Here is an 18,568-nt window from a genome sequence, read left to right as displayed (position 1 = left end):
GTGCGTGTTGGCTAGAAGCAGTACGAGCTCTTGTTTCGAATTAATGATTATATGCTTGTAGTCCTCAGCGAATCCAAGAAGCATGGACAGAGGAACACAAACTTCGAACTTCCCTTCGGCATAAACCGGAAGCTTATATTCATCCTCGAGAGCCCAACCGGCCATCTTTGCAGCAGACAGTTCATTTGGCGTGAGCGAAAGGTAATTTTTCATAGCAGATGTTATGCCTACATCTCTCGTCTGGTCTACCTCGACACCATTGAGTACATATGTAATGCGCTCGATTAGGTGAAGAATACCATTGCAGGATATTGATGTCGTTGTCGGATGCGTACCATCCGCTTTTGTAAGCGTGCCTCTTATACGTAGAAATGACTGCGAAGGTAAAGTACAAATATCCTGGTGCTGTACTGCAATGCGTACTTCCGATGGTAGTGCGTACGGTCCGAGTAGGAAAGGCTGGTACTCGTGCAATTCCATTTTCGTAATGCTGTCATCAAAAATGACCCGATCGTCCACGTTGAGGATTTCGTCTTCCATATTTATTCGGCACTTGTCCAATACTGAGAAGATACTTTATGTTGTCAGGTGTTAACGCGCCGATGTCTGTTAGAGAACTGTTCTTATTCACGGCAATACGATTTCTTTTATAACTGTTCGGTGTTACGAACTTTATGCCCATCGCTTCAAGTGCAGACGTAATGTAATTTCTTCGTCTTGAAAATTCACCAATCTTCCTCGCTGGTCAACGATTCGGACGACGACTTCGTGTGCGCACTTCACGACGACTGGAACGTAAATGATACTTTATGGTACTTCGACCAGTTTATATCCTGGCGGGACCATCGGCGAAAACTCGTGCAGCATGTTGCTTAGTCTTCCGTTGAGATACGTTCCACTTGCCAAATTACAGTTTATTCTTATGACATTCACAGGCAAAATGTTTACTGCGCGCGTAGATTCATACGTTCTTCCTGTATCATAAACCTTTGATTCGAATCCGAGCATCGTACCTATGGTCCCAGGTTTCGTAAAGTTGACATTTTCACTGCATGTTAGAATGCTTTTTTGAGTGTTTGGATTTCCACGCAGTTGAAAGTCTACATCCTGTGGTAACATATCCCTGATGTAATTTGCAATGTCGTCAATTTCGTAAGAGCCAACAGGTAACTGTATTTCATGAGCGGTCCCATCGCTTTTCAGGAAGCAGATCTTGCAATTTTCTTCGTCGATATTAGGTATGGCATTATACGTTTGAAAATCTACGAGTCCGATACACCATTCTCCATCTAAATCCAGAGGCGGGAAATGAACCGCCCGCAGCTCAGATGCGTGACCTGTTAAGGTAAGTGTTATCGACATGACTAATAAATTATCATCACTACACAACCTTTAAGTAGCAATTTTTATTTGTCAGCTAATTTTTGTTTGTTAAAAAGCGAAGACACAAGTGTCCGCAGTTTGTTTGATTAGGCTTCTGTTCCGTTTCGTAATTGTAAAACAACGTAGTGGACCGGCCCAGGTACAACCTAAGTTCTGGCGGAGGTCCTAAATTTCCAAAACTGTCGTAGTAAGTAGCTTTTTTTCCAGACTTTATGTACGCCACCCAGTGCGTGCCTCGACCCGCCGACGTGTCTAAATTAATTATGGCGCACTCACGTGTCTTTGGCTTGCTGGGCAAAGTGTCTCGCATAAATACACCTCGGAAATTTGGTATTTTCAGTTTGCGTGCGTACTTTATTAAATCTACGTTGGTGAGTGGTCGTTTCGGTAGGGAACTTAGGATTTTTTCATTCGTTTCTTTTTCATGCCACGATCTGTCTTGTGAGGTTGCAAGTAGAGTCCTGCACCGTTTTTTTTACCGATGGCAATGTCTTCCATGCTGGCATTGTGTCGCTGTGCTTCTTTTAACTGCTTGCGCTCATTCTTCGAAGTGTTGACTGCCCGCACTATACCGCTCGTTGCACCGATGAGGCCGCCGAGAGCACCCAATGCAGGCAAAAGCAAAGGAAGAAATCCTCCTATAATCTTCTTGTCGAGAGTCTGTAATTTTTGCTTGGATTTTTGCACGCCTGCACAGATCTTGCGTTTCTTGGTCTTGCGTGAGTTAGTCTTTGACTTGATGGAGCTGGTTCGACGAGCACCCAGTCCTAATTTCGTCTTTGCCTTCATGATTTTAGATACGCCCCACGCTGAGATTTTCTCTCCTAGTCCCGCGTTCGACGATTTGCTTATATCTTCGGCTTCCTGTGCCAATATCTGATCTGCTCTGTGCCTGGATTGCAGATCCTTGCTTAATGAATATGCGATATCGTGCTGCTTGCACTTTTCGTCGAGAGAATTAATTCCCACGTCACCGCGAGCTAACCTTTTCGCTAGTTTAGTGCCGGGGCTGCAAAATCTGTAGCCGGGAATGTGTAGCTCGAATGGTAGGTTGTTTATCAGCGAGTTCACGAGTCCCGCGCCGATGTGTTTTTTGTTCTTACCTCTTAGAGACATTACATGCAACTGACCAGAAAGTATAAATGTGTTTGATTTTATACAATTACTTTAGTACAATGCAGGTCGTCAAGCAAGACGTGTGTTTGCCCGTACGCATTACGCAAGACGATGTATTTAGTGCGCGTGAATCACGACATGGCTTACTGTTGCCTTCTGCCGTACGTTGCATAATGGCGGGTCCGTCCAACTGTGGCAAGACGTGTGTTTTACTGAGTTTACTGGAGGAACCAAACGGTCTTCGGTTCGAGAACGTTTACTTGTATTCCAAGTCGTTGCAACAGCCAAAGTACCAGCGCTTGGCCGCTGTTCTGTGGATGGTCTGGAGTATTTTCCGTTTAGCGATAATACCGATGTGGTGTCTACCGACGAAGCAAATCCTAATTCCGTGTTTGTTTTCGACGATGTAATGTGCGAGAAACAAGGCATAATACAAGAGTACTTTTCCATGGGCAGACACGCCAAGGTAGACTGTGTTTACCTGTGTCAGACGTACGGTCATATTCCAAAACATCTCCTACGAGACAACGCGAATGTCATAGTTTTGTTTCGCATGGACGAACTTAATTTACGCCATGCTTATGACGATCACGTAAACACCGACATGACATTCCTGGAATTCAAAGATATGTGCTCCTTGTGTTGGAAAGAAGAACACGGATTCCTAGTTATTGTCAAAGACTGGCCTCTATATAAGGGCAGGTACAGACGAGGTTTCGATCAGTTTATCGCCAAACATGAGTCATAGCATTTCGAAATTCGGCCGTAGCAGTCGAGACTTACGTACTGCTCTCAAGTCTCATGACGATGTTATCCGCAAATACATTTCGCTACTGGCTCAAAAAGAAGACAGTGTGAAAAAGGAATTACTTGAGTATCTCGTAGCCATAGACCAGCGCGTGGAAGCTTCGGATTCTCGCATTCGCGACATGATCGAAGTATCGAATGCACAAAGACGTGACGATCTGAGGACTTTTCAAAGTAGTCTGAAAGCATCACTATCTCACTTGTCAACAAATTCAGATTTGGCCAAACACAAGAAAGAAGTTTCTGCGAACGAATAAAAAAGTATATAAGGAGGTCTTGCAATACGTTTTCGGCCAGTACAATGTCGGACCTGGCTGGTGACCTTCATCGAGCTATACAGTCTGTTCGTGAAAAATATTTACTTGCTAGACGAACCAGACTTGCACGTGAGATGGAAAATGAGGAGATATTTAAACCAATCACTAGTCGCCTCGACGAACTTAAAAACAAGGAAGAACCAGCCATCATTGTGAAGACAGAAGTTGAAGATGAAATGCCGACTGTAAAGAAGAGAAAGTATGAACCAGATCGAGAACAAGAGGACTTAACAAGTACAGAGTCCATGCACAAGAAGAAAATACCGAAAAAGGGACATCAAGTTAATGCAATGGTCCGACCATACCTGATATCGTTTACGAGCCGGAATAATGACACGACCTACGGAGTGTACAGAAAACATAATAAATGGTTCCTCGGCGCTAAAGAAATAGACTTTCTACCAGGAAACATCGTGCGCGTAGAAGCGTTCAAAACACGCGGGACTCTGGGTCTGTACGATTTGCTGTTTCGCAAGGAGCCTAAAGGATATTCTCACAACGACTTACAAGAGTACAAAAAACTGCTAGAGCTAACCAATGCACATTTTCGCGATAACGATCCAGATAGTGGTGTATATAAAGACGTAGATCATGAAAAAATCGACATTCTCGCTAATCTCTTCAGTGAACTAACAATACATGGCGAAGGTTTAAAAAAGCTAGAAAGTGGTCAGATATTTGACTATGTATATTGGGACGACCCTAATGAATTAGTTGATCGCCTTAGAATTCTACATGCTTCGCTTAGTGTAGGAAACTATTCGCACATCAACGAAATAGTCTCCATACTTGAAGAACTGAGGGAAGCCGGCTACATACAATGAGTCGAACCGGAATCGCTCGCGAACTTCATGCTCCTGCTAGACGGAAATACCTTCGTCGCAAAGTCATAGTTCGTGGAATTGACGATTTATTCCAGGCGGACCTTGTTGAGATGATACCGTATTCCCGATTGAATAAAGGTTTCAAGTACATGTTGACAGTCATCGATGTTTATAGCAAGTTCGCTTGGGCGAGACCTGTAAAATCAAAGACTGCAACTGAAGTAGCCAAGGCCATGAACAATATTTTGCGTGATGGACGTGTACCGTCGCACCTGCAAACGGACCTTGGGAAAGAATTCTACAATGCAACCTTCAAGGCTTTGATGAAGAAGTATGACATCAAACACTACTCTACATTTAGTAACGTCAAAGCCTCCGTTGTCGAAAGGTTTAACAGAACTTTGCGTTCCAAGATGTGGCGACAGTTCACGGCTAACGGAAATTACAAGTGGCTTGACATCTTGCCGAAACTAATAAGCGAGTATAATTCCACGGTGCATTCTACCACGAAAATGAAGCCAAAGGACGTAACGGACAATCGCCTGCTTCAAACAGTGTTTTCCAACACGAAGAAGAAAGATCCACGAAAGCGTAAAGCTAACGTCGGTGACATTGTGCGAATCTCCAAGCAGAAAGGTATCTTCGAGAAAGGTTTCACTGCGAACTGGAGTCCCGAACTTATCCGTGTGACACATGTTCGTAAATCAGAGCCTAGGACCTACTACCTCGAAGATTTGGACCACAAACCTATCCATGGCGGCTTCTATGCCGAAGAGATTCAGCCTACGTTGTATCCCGATACGTACTTGGTGGAGAAGATTATAAAACGAAGAAATGGACTGTCCTTCGTCAAGTGGTGGGGCTTTCCACCTCGCTTTAATACATGGGTGGCAGATGCAGACGTCGAGAAATCCACAAGACTTTAGTAATTTGTCAGTGTTTTTTTGTACTTGTAGTAGTGTAGTATGTATGTAATAAAAGTTTTTTTAAAAGAAATTGTGATGTTTTTTATTTTCTCAAACCTGTCACTTTAGTGGTACTTTTTTAAAATATTAAAGTTGGTTTGTATCGGTTAGGGATCGAACCAAGGACGGGAATCGATATAATCAATCAGAATTTTAATAAGTTAATTTTTTGATGAATTTTGGAATTATTCCCGATTTTCTAGCTAAATAATCATGGATTTTCAAGATGGCGGCCTAATGACAAGATGGCGGGTGTCACAGTAGTAAATGATTACTGCACTCTAGCGGGTAAGAATTAAACTAACATGGCGTCAGCGCACTCTAGCCGACGATACAATGATGATGGCTTCCAGCAGACGAAGACAAGATGGCGGACATGACGTCATACTAGATGATGTTATATATGCTTTGAAAAAAAAAGTGGTGGGGGGGGCCAGTCTGCCTGCTGCCACTGTGAGGAAGTATCGGTCACCATTTTCATTTTTTTGCATTCGTCGGTTTCGAACCGAGGACTCTGAGCTCCGTGTCGTTAATGTATGTTTTGGAAATATTTTTATTAAAATTTTATTATTTGAATTTTTTTTATTAAAATCGGATAGTAAATAAAAAAGTTAAAGATGGCGACCGTAACGGAAAATGCAACGGTGACGACATAATCCAAGATGGCGGTCATGGTATCCTTATTCCTAGAAATGGCTTAACTGAGGCTTGAGTTAAGGATGCTTAAGCCAGTTTTAGGAATTTTCAGCCGCTGGGATTTTTAAGGACTAAAAACGGGAATTTTTCCCTCGAAACGGGAAATTTTTCCCTCGAAAAGAGAAATTTTTAATTTGTGGAATTTTTTGAGATTTTTTGGTGGAACTTTTTTTTTCCACAGAAATGGAAATTTTGGCGAATTTTGAGGAATTTTGGGCAAATTTTGCCCAATTTTGGCGGATTTTGGCGATTTTTGAGGATCAAATTCAAGGTCAAGGTCAAAGGTCAAGGTCACAACCATCCAAGATGGCCGCCGTGACGTCACAATCCAAGATGGTGGAGCCGGCTCTCGGCTCCACCGCCTGAGTCCTGAACTCGGAGCCCCCAATATATACTACTTTGAATCATTCTCTTTTCCTACATCTAAAAAAGTACCCCCTGACAACAGCAAACATGAAGCAGCTGAAGAACATTACGAGACAACGATGGCCTGCAGATGATTTTGTATTTGTGTACTGGTAATCGAACACTGTAAACAACTAATCCTCTTTTTGGAAGAAAGACCAGGTAAACTGTGCTCTGGCTACCATGACAGAAATTGTAATCAACCAGGCAAGGTTTCACCTAGTGACAGACTTCTTGTAATTTGTGATTAGTTCGACAACAACCCGGGGCCCGAAGTTAAGAGTGCAGTCCCAATTGTCGCAGTGACAATGTCGTGGAAGCGTGGCCACTTCTCGTGTTGCAGGAACCAGCTCCATCCTATCATCGCCTGGGCTACCACGATACACAAGTCTCTAGGCCTAGCACTTCCTAAAGCTGTGGCAGACACGGGTGATAGGGAGCTGTCTCCTGGCTGTACTTGCGTGGCTCTTTCAAGAGCCCAAAATCTATCTAATCCCATACTGATTCCGGCTTCAATCTGAACCACCTGACTTGCATCAGCTAGATGAAATTTGTTAGGACTGAGAGTAGAAGAAGATCAGAGATAGCTTACCTTTATCTAAAGTGTACTATTAAGGATGGCAAAACGTTTTGTTAAGGTAGATATTTTAAATTTAATTATTGGTAATGATATTAAAAAATTGTTTTTGTTTTGTTAACACAGGTAGTAAAATATGTACATGTCATGGGTGTGTTACATTATACATTAATTTGATTGAGATTGTTTGAAAATTATATGTAATATATTGTGTGTATAAATACAATGAAGTTTTCTCGTCAAAATACCATTTAGGTTTCCCAATGGCCCTGAAAAAAATGTTGTCACACTGAATGACGAAATTGTTTTAACATCTAAAAAGTTTTTATAAGAAGAGATCTTGAATTTTTTTTTTTGGACGTGATGTATAATTTTCATGGAATAAAATATGAAATTGATTGTCCTGTAATTTTTGATTTTCGTTTATTGATGTTAAGCAATATAACATAAATTTAAGTTAATATGGTAAACCAACATCACAAATGACATTTGACTCTATGTACAATATCGTTTTTGGATGATATGTTTGTAGGAATAACTATATAAACGATAAGATACCCGAGAACAGTCTCTCTGGAAGACGTTATGATAATAATATAGTTATTCATTCATTTTGACAGTAGTCTTACATAGATTGTTTGTATTGAAGATTATAATCCTAGATAAAAACAATATAAATAACCCCCATTATATTTACTATAGGTAATATATATATATATATATATATACTATATAAGACTCATCATATAATTCTGTTTATTGAGATATAATAGAAAAAAGTTATTTATTTATAATGAATTTTTAGCTTAAATTAATTTTTGTTGACCATAAATAGAAACAAGGACCACAATCGTTTAAATAAATCAATGTTATAAAAAGATTTTAAATAATGTTTTGAGTTTCGTCAATTCTTTTTTTATATTTAATAATAATTAAGATGGTGGCCAAGATGTAAAATAATATGGGGGACGCTATTTTATCTGATGATCTGTTAATCGACACAAGTGCACTAAACTGTACAAAAATTGAAACAATGTGGTGGTAGTACACGCTAGCAGACGAAAAGATAATCCATTATGGCGGCCAATATGGCTGCCATGACCTCACGCTGGTTGCAGTAATAGCTTCGTTGGTCGGGTACTTATGGTGGGTGGAAAGGGTTAGTCACCTAGTAAATTTTGCGGAAGAAGGATGTGTTGATATTTTTCAGCGGTGCATTCGCCGGGAATTTTACCCAGTAACTCTAAAATCCATAATGTAGGTTATATTCTATATTTTTTGTATTGTTTTATTATTTTTTCCCTTACTAATTTGCTAAGTTATATTTCATTAAATGGTATTTGGAACTGTCTACCAGAGGACTTGAAATGGTAATCATTTAATATTAAATATATAAACATAAATTAATAAATATTTTTTTAATATCATATTTAATTTTAATGATTTTCAATATTATGACTGGGGATCAAGGTCAAACAAAGTTAGTATCCCAAGTGAGGATTTAGAAAATTACAAGCCCACTTTAAGGATCCGATGACAATAAACTTTGTACAGTTTTTTAACCGTTTTAGAAAAAAATATATTTTGACTTAAAAATATAGGATGGCAATTGGTTAGAATCCAGAACTCTGTCCGTACCATAAATCCTGACCCCGTTGAACGCACTATGTGTTTATGTATGTGTATATATAGACACACTACTGAATTTAGCTTGTCTAGTGGTGATCTTTTACCCGTAACATATGCAACTATATGTATTTTGTCAATGCCTCTGTAATAGTTTGCAGTTATAGCTGCAAAACTAAGAGAGTACTTGATGAGCTATGTAATTATAATAAAAATACAAATAATTTATTAAATTGGGACTTTAAAATTTATTTATTTTTGTAACTAGGTTGGACAACACACACTTGTTCACATAAAGGGCAGGTGTCTGTTGTTCATTAGTAGAGCCACGGAATTTTCGCGCATTCATTTAGTCGCAAGCTAGAATGCAAACCTCCACACTGTCACACGGTTTTCATGATTGGACCGAAGTTATCTGGACACGCCCCTCTACGACCGTGAGCCAACGATGTCCAGCTAGGAGAGAAGTAAGCGAATCAGGTAGTGCCAAATAACAAGGATAAAAATGTTCTTGCTAAGAAATCAACCAATGGGAAAGTAAACATGGGTCGAGCACACCTATAACTTTGAATTCTATCCTGAGGCCAGAGGAATCTGCGAAATTTCCGGGACTCTATTCATTAGCTGCTGGAACATTTAACTTTAGTGCCAAATTTTAAGTGATTGGGTTATTTTAATTTCTAATGAGGTTTATTGTACTTCGGAGCGTGTCGACACAACGCATTGTACAATGAGAACACAGGTCCGATGCATAGTAGTTGGCATTCCTGCCTCTCTCTAAATATAAAAAAAAATTTTTACGGGTCTCTAAGTAATAACTAAATGAGCAATATTAAAAAATTTGTACCTGCTACCGTGTTGAGTCTACTTACTCAAAAGCACCCACGAAAACAGCAAGAAAAGCAAGAAGATATTCATTATGATGAAATTTTCTGAAAGTAAACAATTTTAGAATCTCGTTTCTGAGCATTTTTATGTTCAAATACCAACAATAATTTTTCTGCCACGGTCGATCGCCTAGTGATTTATATCATAGTGTTAAACTAAACATGAGAATGCTTACGATTTATTGAACCCCAATCAGTCCCAGAACATATCCGAAATTGGGCGCACATTCGTGAAACTTCACGGTCGTAATAAAAAAAATTAAATTTTCATACAGTTCCGTCGTCTTAGTGTATTACATATGTTTCTGAGCTTTACTAACCAAATCCCTATTTTCCTTACGATCAGCTACACCAACGTTAATCAATCCTCCCAGAAAAAAAATTTTAATTTTTTTTTAGTAGTATTTTAAATATTTAAAGCTATTTTTCGCATTTTTTGTGTATCTGACGTCTACTACCTTTTACAGTAGCAAAAAAAAATAAATAGAGAATGCACAAACGTGGGTTATTCGTGTTTCTGACTGAGGTTTAGTGAAGGATTCTCTAAATGTGCTAATAGCTATTATCAGATAGCTTCCTGCAGTTAATACAAGCCACAGTGCGTTAAATCTCCTTACGGCAAATTTTGTCATTAATATTGTATTATATTTCTTATTATATCGTACTTTATGTCATGCAGTTAATTATTTGGGGACATTTTTTATATTAGAAAATTTAAATATTAGTAATTGTTTTTATTTTAAATAAATGTTTGTGTGGGAGAAAATAAATTTTGATTATTTTTACTTTGTAGTGTTTATAAAATAAAATAAATAGTCCCGTGCCAGGAATCAGGCTGGGGAGTTAGCCGCCATCTTGGATATTGAGGGAAAATTTCCTCAAAATTCCTCAAAAATACTTAAAAATCATCAAAATAATTTTAAAAATTCCTTTTTTTAGAGCAAAAATCCTTTTGTGAGGGGAGGAATATTTCGTCCTTAAAACATTCAAAGGGCCGACTTTCTCCATATAGAGTCAATATTCCATAAAGAGGCTTCATTTCGCTCAGAGAGGGGCCATATACCTTAAATTTGGGCCTGTATACTCAAAATACCTCGCCTAAAGGCATGACCTAGACCTTGATTCCAATCGCCATATTTTTAATATTTAAATTTTGACTTCCAAATTCCAAAATTTTTCAAAGAATATAAAATAATTGTTTTTAAAAAAATTATAAAATAAATAAATAAAAAATTGTACGCCAACAATATCGGAGGTGCTGGGTTCGTTCTCCGATGAATCATCTTATTAAAATAAGGGCATCACGTCCTTTCTCACTGATGTCCTCAATAAGACTGACCCCTGCCATTAATGCAAAGACATATATTAGCCATTCATTATGACATCACACAACCATCTTAGATCCGTCGTCTTGTTTTCGTCTGCTAGAGTCTACTACTTCCAAATATGTTTATCAATTACACATTAGAGCACACTAACGTCAATCACTAGACATAAAACTATTGAAGCATCTGCTATCTGGTCAGCCATCTTAGCGGCCATTTTGAAAAACAATAATTTTCACTGAAAAATCAGGATTATGATTCCCAAAATCTTTAAAACATTAACTAAATATTAATATATCTAATGATTTGATCAATTATAGTCTTTGGTTTTATCCTTGGTCAATGCAGGAAACATTTTATTTAGTATCCAAAATATTTAACTAATTATAGTTTAAATTCATATTTTACAATAAAATGTCTGGTTTCTAGGTTAATAAAATAATAAAAAAACATTTTCACAGATAATAGCTATGCAAGTTATACTCACCTCCATGTACAAACAATCAAATAATCAAAGTATTTAACTTTTATCGATTCCTGAATCTGTTACCCACGAATTAAAGCTAGGGGGGAAGCACTACTACTTGGTTTAGGACCGTCCATTTCATCGTTCGAGAATTTTCTCCGCCAAATACGTGTCGGGATTCATTGTAGGCTAAATAAATCTCTTCTTTCTAGAAGTCACAGCAAATAGGAACGTAATCCATATCTTCGAGGTAGCAGGTCCTAGGCATCGATTTGCAAATGTAGATTACATGTAAACGTTTGTAAATCCAATTCGCAGTAAAAAAAATAGACACTTTTCTGCTTGGAAATCTCCACAATGTCTTCAACATCAGCTTCATGCTTTTGTGGATCTTTTTTTTTTTAACACTGTGCGAAGTAAGCGGTTGTCATTTATTCTTAAAGCTTCATTTTCTTGGTAGAATGCGCAGTTGAGTTGCATTTGCTTATTGTTTCCAAGATATCTATTTACTTATAAGTTCCGTTAGCCGTGAACTGATGCCTCATTTTGGTGCGCATAGGTCTGTTAAACCTTTCGACTATGGAGGATTTGACATTACTAAATTTATAGTAGTGTTAATGCCAAACAAATTTATTAAAGCTTTGGCGGTCCCATTGTATAAATATTTTCCAAGATCCGTTAGCAGGTGTGACAGTACACGTCCATCGCGCAAAATGTCTGCCATGTCCTTGGTTACATCAGTCGCCTTATTCGCTTCCACAGTTCTAGCCCAAGCGAACTTGTTATACACATCGATGATAATCAGCATTACTTGAAGCCCTTTTTCATTAGCGAATATGGTATCATATCAACAATGTCCATCTGCAACAAATCATAATATCCACACCCGGAAACTTTGCGTCTAAGTTGTTTCCATCTTGCAGGAGTGAGAAGTTCGCGTACGATCCAGTTAGACTCATACTTTGAAGCCAGCTTACTTTATCAGATCTTCTGTTATGGCCATAATTTCATTGTTGCGCGAAAAGTTTCTTACGTTAAGATAAAACAGCAGCAGTCTCAAACTACCGACTAAACCATTTGGGTTGTTGAAATACACATTGTCAAATTTCTGACCACTCTATAGCCACCATGTTCTGAGACTTCACTGATGAGATTAGCGAGGTCGATTTTTTATGATCTTTATCATAATATATGCCACTTTTTGGATCACTAACGCAAAATTGTGCATAACGTAGCTCTATCAGTTCCTTGTTCTCTTGCAAATCCTCGTAGGAATATTCTTAAGCTTCCTTGTGAAAAATCTATCTGTACAGAACTTGAATTATGTGAGTTTTGTAGTCCTCTACATATGTAATATTTCCTGGTAAAAAGAATCAATTTCTTTAGAACCTATCAACCATTTATAATGTTTTCTGTTCTCTTCATAGTTTGCGTCATTATTCCGACTCACGAAAGATCTCAGGTATGGTCGCACAATTGAATACACTTGGTGTCCATTTTTCCGTGAATTTTTTTAGTGTTTATAGTTGGTGCCCATAAAGTCCTACTCTTCTCTAGCTAATTCATATGATATATTCTTTGCATTTGTTATCACGTCATTAACTTCTGTCTTCACGGCGATAAGCGGTCCTCCATTCTTTTTAAGTTCATCAAGGCTACTAGTGATTGGTTTAAAAATTTCCTCGTTTCCATTTTGCTTGAAAGTCTGATTTCTTTAGCAAGTAAACATTTTTCACGATCAGGTGGTTTTGCTGGATGAAGGTCATTGACCAAGTCCAACATTTTACATGTTTAAAATAGGTAATATGACTTACTTTCAAGCTTTTATTCGTCCGCAGTAGTTTAATCGAATTCTTTCATGCATGAGTCAATCATATTCTTGCTGAGTTTAGCAAGATCTATGTGTGTTGCCAAGTGAGATAGTGATGCAATCAGAATAACTTGAAAAGCCTTCAATCGCCGCGTCTTTGTGCATTCGATACTTCGATCATGTCAGATATTCAAGATTCCAAAGCCTTTACATTCTGGCTGGTGGCAACCGGGGAGTCTAGTAATTCATTTTTCAAACCTTCTTATTTTTGGCCAAGTAGAGAAATATACTTGCGGTAGCATTTTGAGACTCTAAAACAGTAAGTTTTCGGTATTCGAAACACGACTGCTACGCCCGAAATTCGAAATGCTATGACTCATGTTTGACGATTAACTAATCTAAACACAGTCCTTAAATAGAGCCGAGGTTTTGGAAATAACAAGAAATACATGCTCATTTTTCCAGCATTATGAGAACAAGTCTTTAAGTACTTGAAACATCATGACCATGATTATGTGGTAGTTGTAGGCGTGGTTTATATTAAGATCGTCCCTACAAAACATGATGAATTTTTGCATTGTCACACGACAAATATTTTGGGTTTCTGATTTTAGTTTGACATAGGGAAACACTTTTTCTCTTGCGTGTATTGATGCTTTTACTCCATTCAAAAGGTAGCACAGACAATTCAAACTCTTAGCTATGAGTGGTGTATATGTGTGTCCGTTCAAAAATACTAAACTTTAAATCTCCAAAAATATTGCACATATATTTTTCCACACTTTTCCGTAGCAAGGAAGTCTCATCAAAACAAATGTGCAAATAATATAAATAAATTTTAAAAAATTGTCAACCAAAAAAAAATTTACACATTTTGCTTTAATTATAAATATCCCACAATCTGTATGATGACAACAGAAATTATCCATAGCAGTTAACGCAGCTTAAGAGAATATATGTATACAATTTTTTTTCCTCCAAAATTTACTTTAAACTTAATAACGTACCGTGCACAGCCTTTTTGTGTACTGAGCGTAACACAATTTTAAAATATTTTAATATTTAACACTCAAAATCATAATTATAATACACGGCATTTTATACCAAAATTACAGCTAACGTTTATTTAGAGCTTGAGGTAAAATTTCAAATTTAATATTTCCAGAAATATGTAATTTTACTGACATCAGAGTTCATTAATTTAAAATTTATTGCCTTCATATTACTTGCAAAGTGGCATGATATAACTCACTGACGGTTGAATAGGGCGACTTTCACAGTATATTCAAACTGTTGTGGTGCATTATGATACATCATCTATGGAGTCATATTTACTTGTTTTGTAGAAACTCGAAGACTCTGGTACTATAGATAAACCATACCTGATACACCTTGCCAAGCTGTCGATCTTGACATATTTAAAGAAACATAGGTATGGCCGTACATGTTATATAACAAACTAAAATGGCCTTGGCAGCATAACGCTCGCATACTAAATGAACCACACTCGTGAAATCATGATACGTAAAATCGTTCATAATATTGCCAAATATAACACGAAAAAACTTTCGCGACTTGCGCTACGGGCTAAGCTCTGCCCACACGCGAACTTCCCCCACCAGTGTTCACAGTCAACTCCCCTCTTGCATCAGCCGTATCTCTGGCATTCATTCCGTCCCTCTCTCTTCCTCCGGCGGGTTTAACGTATTTTAGCATCGCCTCCTATCAAGTCTTTGCTTAGTTTGGTTTTTATTACACATAATATTAAGATGTATATACTTGAACTAAAAAATGTTCCCTAATTAAGACGAAACAAAAATATGTTCAAATATTAAATATTTGAATTAAAAAAACAAAACTAAAAACATGTTGCCAACTTTAACCACTTCAAATTTACTAAGTGAATTTACTGACAAAATATTAATTTTTTAATATGTTGAATCCCCATTTTGAATTTTAAATGATTTAGCCTAAATAAGAGGTGTTGATACAAAAATATAGTCCAATCATTGAAGGTAGTTCACGCAGCAAGCTTGAAATCTGCCCCTTGAAAAAAATTGCTGTTCTTTTTTTAGAACTCAAAACTTCCAGAGATATGCTTAAACATTTAAAACTCTTCAAAAACATTTGCAGTAACAAGTTGGAAGTGTTAAAAGGTCAAAACAAGGTTATGAAAATAAAATAAACTAAAAAGCATAAATATATTAAGCTTACAAAAAACATACAAAAAGTTACTAGACAATTTACCAACTATACTTCCGGAAATTACTGAAGTTAGTTAAATCTACCGAAAACAAGAAAAATATCCAAACCATATTTAGTAAAGGCAAACAGATGCAATATGGTTTCCTCTGTCTTCCCCAAAATATGATCACAAGCCTTAAAATGTTTAAGAAAGATTTAGAAAATTTGTACATTATTTTAGTTAAAAAATTTTAAGAATTTTCAATTTGATGGTGAGGTCATAATCACATATCGGCATTTTTAAGGATACGGCCCCACTTTAAGGCAAATGGTCTCTCATTAATGATAATTGCCCTTCTCTTAGTAAATTGTGCATTCTCTGAAGAAAATGGTCCCTCTGGGAACTTTTCGTCACTAAATGAAACTTTTACCGCTAAATTGGGAATTTTTTTGTCATATTATGAGGTTTTTTTAGTCTTTTTAGTGGACTTTTGAGGAAATTTTGGCATTAAAATGGATGCCATGTCGTCACAATGAAAGATGGTGGCTGGCACCTCGGCACCTCACCCTGAAGCCTGTGCTCTGACATACATTTATATACTAATTTTGTATATATATGTAAAAAAAATTATTGAAATCACATATAGCCAAGTCTTGTGTATATAAACAGGTGCGATTCGAAAAGGAGCAACGTCTTCTCGGGGAGTGCATTACATTATTGCAAGAAAATGTATTTGGTACCTAAGACAATTATTATTGCAGTTACAATATGGTTCTGGGTGGAAAAGTATGGCATATGTTTATGCCTCCATGAAGTTGTGGAAGGTAAATGACATAGAACCCGATTGTTGGAAGGAAGAGAGTGGAATGAGAGAAAAAAATATTGATTTCCGAACACTCCGTCATCAGTTGGATGCAGTGGCGTAGCCAGGATTTGTGTATGGGGGGGTGTTAAGAAACATGGGCCTTCCCCCCCCCCCCCCCCCGTATTAAAGCGGGTGGTCCGGGGGTCTTCCCCCGGGAAAATTTGGTTTTTAAGGTGTAAAATAGTGCTATTTTTGCAGTTTTCAGTTCTTAAATTTAAATATTGTAATGGTAAAATTTTTATTAATTTTAATATGAAATTTGTTTGAGTGATGAATAAGAAATTAATTAAAGATTTGGTGCTATGGTGGGGGGTTGAACCCCTGACCCCCCCCCCCCCCCCTGGCTACGCCCCTGGGTGGATGACTCTATTCTACTCTTTGGTTTATTTTGCGTTGTCTACTAACAGAGTTATATAGTCTGTGGTAAACAGCTGTGAGGTGCATCTTTACATTCGTGCTCTATTTTCCTATCTACACTGTTCAAATATCAAGAAATTTCAATTGTTTTATCTTGAGCAAACGAAAGGTTATTTGTGCGTAAAAATAATTAATATTTTTCATAAACTATGTCGGATACCTACTTCTGAGTTTTATTTATAAGCCCCCGGACAAGCCATCAATCTACCACGTCTCGGGCGAACAACGCTGTTAACGTTAGCTTTACAAATATCATCTCCACGTGACAAGGCGGGGTGAAGGGCCCATAAAGGCGATATTATTCAACATCTTGTGCAGGAAGCCGCCCCTAACAAAAGGGCGCGTCACAAAGTGTTCTGTGATCCATTACAAAGAATGGTAACGCGCACATGTAAGTAGAATAGTGTAATTTTCCTGGACGTGTTATCAAATATTTTGCCTTATTATATTATGGTCACTAACCTACACAGCTGTATAAGACAACAAATAAACATTCAAATACCTATTTATGAAATTTAAATTATTTCAAACAAGTCTGAAAGAGGCAAAAAATGAAAAATTACATGTATTCTTTAAACTGAAATTCTATGATTTCCTTATCCAAACTTTTGACTCGAATATTAGGGATTCTAAATGGTGAGCCACATTTTAAATTTCGCAGAAGGCAATAACGATCTACAATATGCCTAGCACATTTTATTTTAAACTTCATGGCCATATAAGCATGACCTCTGGGTCTATCAACACATCACAACATGAATTGCCAGCACATTGCTGGTAAATAAGAAATCTATTGTAATCACCCAACATTTGTTTAACGTGATGGCAATAGAAGCATACTGGAACTAAAATATTTAATGATTATTTTTTTTACATTATTGTCATCAGCAGTGTCATTTTAGATACAACAAACTTAACATTGGAAATTTGGGAAGGACTTTAGTTATGAGGACAGTAAAAAATTATAAAAAATTTGAAATAATTACAGTTGAACATTTTTTCAAACCCTGGTTCCTTTTTATTCCACTCATTATCACTAAGCACATTTGTTTTCAAAATGACAGTGTCATGCTAATAATAAATATGTCATATACATATATAAAATTAATCTCTATAGATATTCTTATAAATAAAATAATCTAGGCAACAAAATTTCTTAAATTTCAGCAGTAATAGCTATTTTAAAACAAGAATAATTCGTTCTGATAATTAACTACATAATGTTAAACTTTGATTGATATATTTTTTGTTTGCAAAGGTTTTAAATAGTTATTAAATGTCATCCAATTTGGTGAAGGTAAAAGTGGCCAACCCTACCTCCATCAATATATTGCTCAGCACCATGTGTGCTTCTGTCCAGATAACTATTGATTATCATCATCCCGTGTCGTCAAGAAATTTAGCAAAAACTTATCCTGTAATACCATCTTCAGACAATTGTGAAATTAAAACAAATATGCTCACCGATATTCACATGTTTTCGAAAAAAATTGGTGGAATATATCCTCAGGTAAGATCATAGATAATGAAATTCTCCATTCACTGGTATGGTACTATTGATAGAATGGACATAAAAACCACGTCTTTAAAAGCATTATCGTATTCTTCGAAAAGCAAAGAAACAAACAATACATACACATTGCCACCATGCATACTGACAGGAATTGATGCTGTAAATTGTATGCTCTTATCGCTCAAAGTGTAGTCAAGCTGTCGCTTACGACATGCTTTCCGGTCTGGCTACACGCTACAGAAATTTGTATGTATGTGTGTGTATATATATAATATTTGGAAATTGTGGGACATTAATTGAATGGATGGTAGGAGAAGCCCAAAAACTTATTATTTTTTTGTCATTGACCTGATGTTAGGATATAAAACTTTGTGAAGTTACCGC

The 18,568-nt window shown here is 37.1% G+C and overlaps 1 protein-coding gene across 1 annotated transcript in view; it reads right to left on the bottom strand.

The window, feature by feature from the left end:
- The window catches only part of LOC134527611 (trypsin-like), a 43,145-nt gene extending 33,465 nt beyond the window's left edge, over nt 1–9,680 (bottom strand). The window contains exon 1 of the mRNA XM_063360451.1: nt 9,589–9,680. Coding sequence (XP_063216521.1) covers nt 9,589–9,634 — 46 coding nt within the window. The 5' untranslated portion in view covers nt 9,635–9,680. The remainder of the gene's footprint in view (nt 1–9,588) is intronic.
- Nucleotides 9,681–18,568: the final 8,888 nt, after the last annotated feature.

The sequence above is a fragment of the Bacillus rossius genome, chromosome 1, assembly GCF_032445375.1.
Source record: "Bacillus rossius redtenbacheri isolate Brsri chromosome 1, Brsri_v3, whole genome shotgun sequence".
Lineage (NCBI taxonomy): Eukaryota > Metazoa > Arthropoda > Insecta > Phasmatodea > Bacillidae > Bacillus > Bacillus rossius.
This window is presented reverse-complemented; position numbering and strand designations above follow the sequence as displayed.